A 9953-nucleotide genomic window follows, 5' to 3' on the forward strand; every position below is an offset into this window, starting at 1 on the left:
GTGTTATTTAGATTTAGACTTCTGGCACAGCTGACCTTTTTTTAAATAATCACTTCATTGTACACTGGAGATTTGTGTCTGAATGTGTTCATTAATAAAAAGCTTGTATTACTGTGAGAATGCATCAACCTTATGTGGATGTCATATGTCAAAAGCCACAAATAAAACAGGATGGCAAAGTAAAAGTAAACTAACTGGAATCTGTCACATAAAACTATTAAGTCCAGTTTGGCAAAAACGACAATCTGGCTTCATTAAAGCAGGTGTGGCTTTTATAACTATCATAGAGTTGGTATTCATCTGTAAGTTCCCACGAGTGCTGGAGCCACAGATACAAATGCTACATCCATTTTGTTAGATACAAGTTTATTTAAATTTCTTGCAATCACAAAATCCTACACACCAGAATAGGTTCAGTTGCTCTTATTTCTTTCAGTCAGTTTTCTAAACTTTTGGATTCAGTTTAAAAAAAAAATCTTTATGTGTTACACATGGTCAGATGAACACAAGTTAAACCACATCATCTGATCTGTCTGCTATCAGTAACTTAACATGCACTTTATTCCACTAACAACATCTAAAAGAGCGTACTTTTTTTATTGTTCTTGCATTTTCAAGTATTAAGAAAATATTATTATCCAGCTTCTTATTCTCAGTCGTTTACGGATGGCTGATGTTGCTGGTTTTTCTCCAGCTGATGTCAGACGTTACTTCCTCAGGCCACGCTTGCTCCTGCCACCCTTTGAACTGAGAATAAATAAAAGTCAGCAGAGAATCATCACATCAGCGAGCACACAGGCTAGCTTTTTGGTGGTCATCTGTAGTGCTTGTTGAACCTTGTATTCACTCCCACTGGTCGTATATCTGTTTGTGAAAACCTGAATGCAAGGCTGAGTGGCTGCATTCCTTGTGAGCTGACCCTTGAATTGATCTTTAGAAATGTATTTCATTCTACTGATGCAAATAAGTCACTGCGGCTGCATTTGAAATTTAAATTATTTTAGGTAAATTTTCTGTCTTAGGGCTTACCTGTGTCTTTTCTAACATTTGAACTTCATGTCACTGACTTTTTACATCACATTTCTTTGTCTTGCTAAAATCTTGGGTTGCTTTTTCTGAAGTAACTCGAGTCAATATCCATTTGCACTGTTAAGCAGTAATTGCATTAAGATCAGTTTTGCAGCATTTCACTGAATCTGAATAGAGAGTGTAGCCCTGTGCACTTCAGGATTCATTCTTCTACCTTTATCAGCAGTTAAAACATCAATTGCAGCTAGTGACCTAGTTCCAGTAACAGGCATACACACTTGTGCCATAACTTTGCCTCCTCCGTGTTTAATAGACGATGCGATATACTTCAGAACAGAGCTTCTACTTACGTTTCCTCTCCATCATACTGGTAGAAGTTACTCCTGGTTTTATCTGTCTAAAGATTTTTTCCAGAACTGTTCAGACTCTTTTAGATGTTTTCTGGCCAAGCTAGGAACTCATACCTATTGTGTGGCTGCTGTTCCTGCTCTTGATTGTAATCAGTGGTTTGCACCTTAAATCCTTTTTATGGCCATTTATGACTGTCTCTTGAAAGTATATCTTGACAATTATACTACAACCTCTTAGAGAGTTTTCTTGACTGGGTCTGATGTTGAAAAATATTTTTTCTCTTAACCATGGAAATAATTCTGTCATCATGCTCTTTAGTTGTCTTGTGTGGTCATTGAGACTTTTTAGTGTTGGTGAGCTGGCCAGTGCATTCCTTCTTTTTAAGAACCAGATTGTTAATGAGGCCATTCCAAAGGGTTTTGATGCTGTCTCTCAGATTAATAATGGCCTCGCTCACTTGCATGAACATGTCTTTGGAACTAATTTTAAATAAAAAGTGAATAGATACTAAATGCAAATTTTACATTAGGAATAAACTCTTTTATATGTTTAAGATGTCAAGAAAAACAAGGGAAGAGGCCTTATCTAGCCATGAAACCATTTATCAGAAAATTACTTTTGAGCCTTTAGAAATGGGTGACTGTAGAAAAAGTCATTTTTGCAATGCAGTGCAATATTTTGTTAAATCTCAATGTACATAGATAAAATTGCAAAATTACTAAAAAAAAAAAAAAGGTCAAAATACTTACAGACCCATGTCAAATGTTTGTGCCTGTGGCTTCCACAAACTTGATGCCACACTGGGTGCATTTCAGTAGCTTACAAGGGTTATGTTTTCATTATCATTTGAATTATTTTCAGAATATGGTGAGTTAAAATACTTTAGTGAAAGGTTTTTAGTGATTAAAATTTTTGAATAAAAAATAAACAGTGTGCGTATTTTTGTGCATATGATCTGAATATAGAATTACCATGACTCTACTCATTTGTGTTGGAGAACACACTACAAAAGCAGCCCTCAGATACTGGAGTGACTCAAAGCTTTTTAATAGCTGTATAATGGGATGTGCTAACCAATAACTGCCTACTATGTTTATCTGTTGTTGCTACACAAGTCCGTGTCCCCTGTACCTTTATAACCTATGGAGGTTTTTATAAATTCAGATTTATTTCAGTCTGATAAAGTTTTTCTCTTATTGACTCAGGTGTGTTCCTGCTTTGCATATTCTGAATGAAAACCAGTATTAGAACTTTTTAGTTTTTATTCAGCCCTTCACTATATTTATTGTAAAGCCTACATGGCGTCAGCTGGAAAAATATGCATGGTCTTAATTTGGGTGTGTATGTGTCCTTCAGACATGCCAGCATACACTTTTCCCAGTCCTGTTTGACTGGATATATTCAGGAAATTTTAGCCCTACTATAGGGGTTGCCAAGACAAACAGTTACTTCTTCTACTGTTTCAAAAGAATGGAGACCATTGTTGTTAGAAAGCAGGGGGGGGGAGAAGGTGAAATGAGAGGAGGTGGAAACCTTTTATTGATAAGTTTCATTAATACTTTCTCCTCTTACTTTGCTGTAGTTCTACATTTCTATCCAGCTTTGCAGTCTTTAGTCCATGCTATATGTTAGAAAGCAAATAAAATCCTAATTTTTGTACATTACCTTTGCTACTCAATGTCAACAGAAACCACAGCAGAATAGACTTACATTTTCTGATGATCACTGACACGATTTCTCAGCACCGTGACCTGAGAAAACAGTAGTTTAACAGTTCATTGATATCTATACTGTGAAAAACCAACATGTTGACTTCTTAGCATTTGCTTTACTATATAAAAATCATCACATCTTCATAAAAACCGTGCAACTAGGAAAACATGAAAGAAAATCAAACTACAATTTTTTTTCAAGAGTAACTGTGGAGCTTAAATTTAAACCAGTCAGACATAACATTATGACCACCTAGCTGATGTTTTGCGGATCCCCCTTTTGCTGGCAAAACAGCCCTGAACCATGGAGGCATGGTATCTACTAGACCCTTGAAGGTGTGCTATGGTATCTGACACCAAGATGTTAAAAACAGATCCTTTAAGCCCTGTAAGCGGCAAGGCAGGGCCTCCATGGATTGTACTTGTTTATCCAGCAGGACCCAAGGATTCCAAGCAGGTATCACTGGTGTCTTGCTGCCAGTTGTAAAAGGAAACATGATCCATCCGACCAGGCCACATTCTTCCATTGCTCCGTGGTCCAGTTCTGATCCTCATGTGCCCATTTTTAGCACTTTCTGTCATGGTCCTGGGTCATGTGACCCAGTATTCTGAGGTTCTTGATGTTTTTGTTGTTATTTTCATTTATCTAGTTACATTCTGTCATGCCTAGTTTACAGTTTTAGTTCATGATTTATCAAGCTCCCCATTTGTCTCATCCCTGTGTGAAGTTTTCTGTGTCAGATTGTCAGGTTAAGTCTTCGTGTGTTTATCTGTCATGTTTCATGTCCAAGTTTTCTTTGTTTGTCAAATTCGAGTCATGTCTGGGTCTTGTTATGTTTCCCGTTTTATTTTGAAAGAGCCTTGTGTTTTTTGTTCATTGTATTTAGTTTCACGCCCCCTGTCCTGTCATTGTGTTAATTGTTGTCAGTTGTTTTCCCCATGTGATTCCTCTTCCCTTGATCATTCCTTATGTGTACTTAGTCTGTGTGTTTCCGCTCAGTCAGTGTCAGATCATCTGTTATCCTCATCTCATATTTTTGTAGTTTCCCTTATTGTGACACTGTGTTTCATACAGTGTTGCCAACTCCTCAGTAAGGAAAATCGCTATTGGCTGTCCTAAAAGTCGCTAGAAGTTGCTAAATGACGTCATCGCCTAATTTGCATATATGGTCATGCTAATCTAATTGTAACCTATGTTGTTGGAGAGAGAAATAACATCGTGGACGAGACATAAAGTGAGTAAAAAAACGTCCTAAATGCATTTAGAGTTTATTTAGAACTACAAATTAAATTTCTTTTAGCAATTATTGTTTTTTCTTAATGTCACAATTCCAACCCTGCTCCTTTACCCGGGCTTGGACCGGCAAGTGACCCGAAACAGGCACTCTGGTGGAGTTACTTTGTGTGTGTGTGTTTATAAGTAGTTTTAAACCTTGTGATCTACAAAACAGCATAAGAGTAAAAGAGTAAAAGAAGAACTGACTGCATTACAGCACCCGCTGCTTGTTCAGAGTAAAAGAGATACGCGCTTTCACGTCTTTTTTAAAAAAAAAGTCGCTAAGGGGTCTGAAAACTCGCTAAATATAGCGACAAAGTCGCTAAGTTGGCAACACTGGTTTCATAGCCCGCTTAGTTACTCTGTGTTTATAGTTTTTGTCATGCCATCAGCCGCAATAAAGGTTCGCTTTATTTTTGGAAACCTAGTTCTGTCTCCACCGTGTCTGCTCTTGGGTCTACCTCTTCTGCGCATCCCACCGTTACACTTTCAGTGGTGCAAAGGCACCAGTAGGGGCAATGAGAATTACCATTAGCTTTGTTGGCAATTTGAGTTACAGTAAATCAAATCAAATCACTTTTATTGTCACATCACATGTGCAGGTACATTGGTACAGCACATGTGAGTGAAATTCTTGTGTGCGAGCTTCACAAGCAACAGAGTTGTGCAAAATACAATAATGTAAACAGTAGCACATCTGTTGGACCTCAACACAAGGGTCAGCCTTCTTTCCCTATGTGCATCAATGAGCCTTGGCCATCCATGCTACTGGTTCACCACTGTTCCTTGTTTGGACCACTTGCTCTGACCCAGTCATCTCCATCCATCTATTCACTAACGCTTATCAGCATCATGGGGCGAGGGCTAAAGCCTGTCTCAGCTACTAGAGGGCAGATATACCCTGGGAATCTCTTGCAGGGCTAACACAGAAAGACAGACAAGCATTAAAACATCTGGACTTCTTTAAGTTTATTGAAGACGTTTCACCTCTCATCTGAGAAGCTTCTTCAGTTCTAAGAGCAATTGGTGGAGAATCTCAAATTTTTAAGTCTTATTGGGAGTGTCCCAAAGAGGGTCGTGGACCCTCCTATTGTTCCTCTGCCTAATCCACGAGCCAAGCTGTGAAAACAGGTGTGGGTCACAATCACAAAAACCTTGGTTAGTTGAGTACTATATCCCTTCTATTTTGGATCTTTGGCTGAGTTCCACTCATTATATATAAGAAAACAGTTGTGACTCATTGCAATGGGTGTTCCCAGGCACCACACTTTCATGTTTTGTTTTCACCTTGGCCTGAATCTGTCCACTCAGAGGAAATCTTTGGCTGCAACAGCAAGAATCTGTTGACATTTTACCTCGTACTTCTGCTTTGTGCATTTTTGCTGAAGTTCAAATTTCTCGGCCTCTAGTTGGCGCAACCAGTCCCAAAGATCCTTAGCCTTTTCTCTGTAGAGAAAATGTTATGACAGTTTACTGTATAATGATCAGATGATGAATAAAGATAATTTTTATGTACATGACAGATATTTTGAATAAATCAAGAGAAAGTAAAGTGTTTTAGTAACAGTGTCCTTTTACCTGAGTTTGTCCTCTTTCAAATGATCAATATTTAATTCTTTGCGTCGATCATTCAGGATCTTTCTCTTCTTTTCTCTTTCTGTTGGTTTTTTTGTCCCACTCTGTGTTTGCTGGAAAGGAAACAAGCACAAGCGGAAATGCACTTTTACATGTACTTTATAGTAAGATGCTTTAATGGTAAACTAGATTGTTACCCTGTATCCAGTGAAAGTCAGGTTGGACAGAATCATCTTCTTCCTTGCATCGTCATCTGCTCTCTTCTTGGCTTCTTCTTCTTCTTTTCTGGCTTTCTCTTCCTGTTGAAATGATGTAGAGTACCTTTGATTTTTCACACTATTTTGACTGCTGGCAGTGTCTGAATTTGCACAAATTGAATACAATTCCTAGGTACAACTGTGGATTCTTAGACAACTTAAACATGTAGGAAATATCTGTTATGTTCTGAAAATGTTACTCTGTAGTAACTACACTTACTGCTAGTTTGTTCTGCCGTTCTCTTTCTCTCTCTGCTCTGATTTTCATCTCCTCTGCTCTCTCAGACCTGCGTTTCTCCTGATATTGAAAAGGAAGGACATTTTTAGTTGAAACGTAACACAATCAAATGGTTGTTGAAACTATCAAAAGAAAAAAATAACATACAATACGCTGCGTGAGGCCAATAAGCTCTTCTTCCTCCTTCTTACGCTTCTCAAAGTGAGCTTCAATCAAAGTCTGGAGCTCAGTCAGGTCTTTTTCCATTCGTTTCCTTTGAATGTCCTGAAAACATCAAGCTCATATTTTATTTAAACAACAAAGGACTAAAGTTTAAAAGTGTTTGGATTATTTGTTCATTTTAGTTGGCCCTAAAATTAACTTACGTCAAAGTCCACTTTTTCTCCATCTGGGATCTTGGGAGCTGCCAAGCCAGGCACAAAATTTGGCCTAAGGAAAACAAGAATAAAAAATGTACCTAAGTATGTATTTTATTGGAAATTGTATTGTGTTTGACTTATAAAAATATTTTAAAACTTTTCTTACCTTTGCTTGGGCTTTGCATCATCTGTGTATCCACAATAAAAAAAATCAAAGCATTTAGTAAATTAAATTAAAGCACTGAGAAATATTAGAACACTTATCCTTTGACACACAGTAGTTCCTGTGTTTTGTAAATAACCCTTCCGTACCTCCTTCATTTTCCTCTGTGGCATCTTCTGAAAGATGATATGCAATGTCAATACTGATTAAAGAAACAAAAAGCTCACAGCTTGAAGCATAAAGCTATGAAAGCTGAAATCCTAATAATGAGACACAACCTACACAAAATCTTCATGCAACAAAAACATTAGTCACTGTCACTTTAGTCACTAAGTGGCTGTCAGTGATGATGGCGTTGGAATGACCCTAAGGCTCGTAAAGCACTTAGTATATGAGTCCGTTAAGAGGAACGTCTCCCAAAGAGATGATAGATATAAAGGGCCATGCAGTCATACGAGCGTTTCTTGTCCAGTTTAGAACATGCTACTTTAGATTATCTTGAAAGACAACTTCATGTCTCTACTAGTCTCTGTCCATACAAAGAATGTTTATCTATCGATGCAACATTTTGAGTTAACACTTAAAATGCATAACTTTACTTACAAACTACTTACACTTATAAAATATACACCTAAAGAAAAGAAACATATTTTCTGTGGTTCAGGTGCATTCTCAACTATAAAAATTTAGTTTAGTGAAAATTGTAAAAAATAATAACATTTAATGTTTTTACACATTATTTTCCTTTTACCTGACTTTTGGAATTCCTTCTTTTCCATCATAGATGAAAAGTTTGTTATTTAGAGCCCATCTGGATAACCCCTCCAAGCTACATAACAGAAATGCTATAAGCTAGTTTGCAGACTTTTTTCCTTAGATGGAGCCCTTCTGTCAAGTCTAGGCTTGACACGACTTTGCAATAATGGTCCCATGGCTTTGTAATACCTTACCTGAAAATGTAAGAAGAAAATCTGATTATTTTAAATCACTTCATTTTTTAATAGAGTTAAAGTTCTTTTTATGATGCTGTCTTCTGTCTTATAGTTGTGTTATATTTTTTATATTTGCTTGACTGTATTATGTTAATATTAAAATTAAAATACTGGCTTTTTTGGATAGTGTTCCAGACAATACAAGTGGCTTTAGTCATAACACTCCTGTATTTAAAAATTCCTTTTAAACCAAAGACAAAAAGTATCAATAAAGTAGGGAAATCACTTTTTGGCTTTTTCGACCAGCTTCCCTGTTTTCAGAGTACTTTAAATTCTGCTTTTTCGTTTTGTTTTGTTTTTGGGGATATTTTTTTTTCCTATCCTCACCGCACGTCTGTAGGGAGAATCATTCCATCAAACATTTGTGGGCACAAATGGAAACTCAGCCTCCTGAAAAGAAGGTAAGTCAAACCAGCATTCGGGAGGTCCTCTAACAGGAATAAAACCGAACGTGTGTATTGTGCTCCTGCTGCTACCTTCCCCAAGGGCTTCTACTGAGAACATAGCCTGACCTACATTACTCACTAACAGCTACTGTTATCTCCATAGAGGGAGACAGGTGCTGCTTGGTTTCAGCCAATCTTCACATGGGCTTGGTTGGACAGCCCCACAAAGGAGACAGAAATAGAGGTATGATCCTTTGTCTCTGCAATGGTGACCCACTGCACCATTTGACTGGAAAGGACAGATCCACTGGGATGTTTATAAAAGGTGAACTATCTCACATCTCAGACCGAGAGGACTGACTCAGAGGACAAAGGTCAATCTGGCATAAAAGCTACAGAATAGCAGCCATCTCTACAGTGGCAACAAGATGCCAAAAATACAGTGGGCTGTGCAGTGAAGCCAGCAGCTTAGCAGATGCACTGTGTTAAGTAATGATGAATGTTTAAATGGAAGAGTGGAAAGCAACAAAGTGGCAGACAAAAGAAAAAAAGCAAAATTTTGCATTGTTGTCATAGATATTGTTTGTATAAACAAACAATAATATATTCATCTCTTTCACAATGTAAAGAGCAAAGGTCAGCGAAAAGCAATGAACTTTGGCAAATTAAATATGGGTGAGGCATTTCTACTGTAGCTGGATTTATGTAATGCATGCAGACATGCAGCTGCATGAATCTGCAGCTTGTAAACTAGAGTGCAAACAGAAACAGTCAAAAACTTATCTAGCCCATGCATGGGTTAGGAGAACTGACAAAATGACTCACGTTGTCCTCTGAAAAAATAAAAAAACAGACCAAAATTTTATTTTGTTTCACTTTTTAATTCCATTTGCGCTGGCATAACTTTGCGAACGTCAATCTTGTTTCTACAGAAAATAATTCAGTACTTACTCGTATTCGGCATCCTCTGTGTCTGACATGTTTAGGATGCAGTTCCTGTAAATGCGAATATACATAGAAGCCAAGTTATTAACTTGGCTTCTACAGACTGAGAGAAACCCAAAATCTAACAAAAAAGTATAAAATAGTTACAGATTTTGTTAGATTGTTTAAAAAGACAGAACAGAAGCATGCAGACTTACCCAGCTCGTGCAATGTGGCTCAATGGAGAATTGTATACTGTGTCCTTCACTGTGGGCTATAAGCTTTTAAACCCAGTAGTGGATCACATGGCGGCAAGCTGCCCATGTCTACAATGGGTGGGCACATACCTGCAAACAGATGGCAGATAACATCTACTAGAATGGGAAAACATGTATTCTCTATGGACTTGCCTTGACTATTTTTACTCTGTAAAACCTCCGCCAAACAGCACAGGATTATTGCTCTCTGAAGGTTTCAGTTTCTCATGAGTTAGGTTACCTATAATACTTATAAAAATATTTCTGTCTGCACACAAATACATTCTTGCATGGCTCAAGCTCTCCTGATATTTGCTTTCACTTCCTATTAGGATTCTGAAGATGGGTATGACATTTCTACAAGGTTTGCCTGCAGTTTTGTTATACAGTGAAGTAACTGCATTTTTCCCACAGCAGAATACCAAAAACAATAC

The 9953-nt window shown here is 37.5% G+C and overlaps 1 protein-coding gene across 2 annotated transcripts; it reads right to left on the minus strand.

Annotated features, from left to right (window-relative positions):
* Nucleotides 1-349: 349 nt before the first annotated feature.
* On the minus strand, nt 350-9684 carry LOC113022032 (troponin T, cardiac muscle isoforms-like). 2 transcript variants are annotated; one of them, XM_080301139.1, is made up of 13 exons: nt 9481-9684; nt 9290-9334; nt 7712-7910; nt 7110-7136; nt 6964-6985; nt 6804-6867; nt 6586-6702; nt 6421-6498; nt 6141-6242; nt 5947-6056; nt 5724-5814; nt 3091-3131; nt 350-747 (listed from the first exon to the last, which is right to left on the minus strand). In XM_080301139.1, the coding sequence occupies exons 3-13, from the start codon at nt 7740-7742 to the stop codon at nt 708-710; spliced, it is 723 nt and encodes a 240-aa protein (XP_080157265.1). In that variant the 5' UTR covers nt 7743-7910; nt 9290-9334; nt 9481-9684; the 3' UTR covers nt 350-707. The 2 variants fall into 2 exon arrangements, with proteins under 2 accessions (XP_080157265.1, XP_080157266.1); XM_080301140.1 differs by lacking the exon at nt 7712-7910 and having other exon boundaries at nt 9481-9594.
* Between the last annotated feature and the right edge of the window lie 269 nt (nt 9685-9953).

Source organism: Astatotilapia calliptera, chromosome 5, assembly GCF_964374335.1.
Source record: "Astatotilapia calliptera chromosome 5, fAstCal68.1, whole genome shotgun sequence".
Classification (NCBI taxonomy): Eukaryota; Metazoa; Chordata; class Actinopteri; order Cichliformes; family Cichlidae; genus Astatotilapia; species Astatotilapia calliptera.

Bases quoted from the DNA above. Each gene is read 5' to 3' on its own strand.
- LOC113022032 (XM_080301139.1), bottom strand. From the start codon at position 7,742: ATGATGGAAAAGAAGGAATTCCAAAAGTCAG. The intron at 5,815-5,946 runs GTAAAAGGACAC...TTTTCTCTACAG, and splicing joins TTGAAAGAGGACAAACTCAG to AGAAAAGGCTAAGGATCTTT. The intron at 3,132-5,723 runs GTAAAATGTCAA...CTGTTTTCTCAG, and splicing joins GCACAAAGCAGAAGTACGAG to GTCACGGTGCTGAGAAATCG.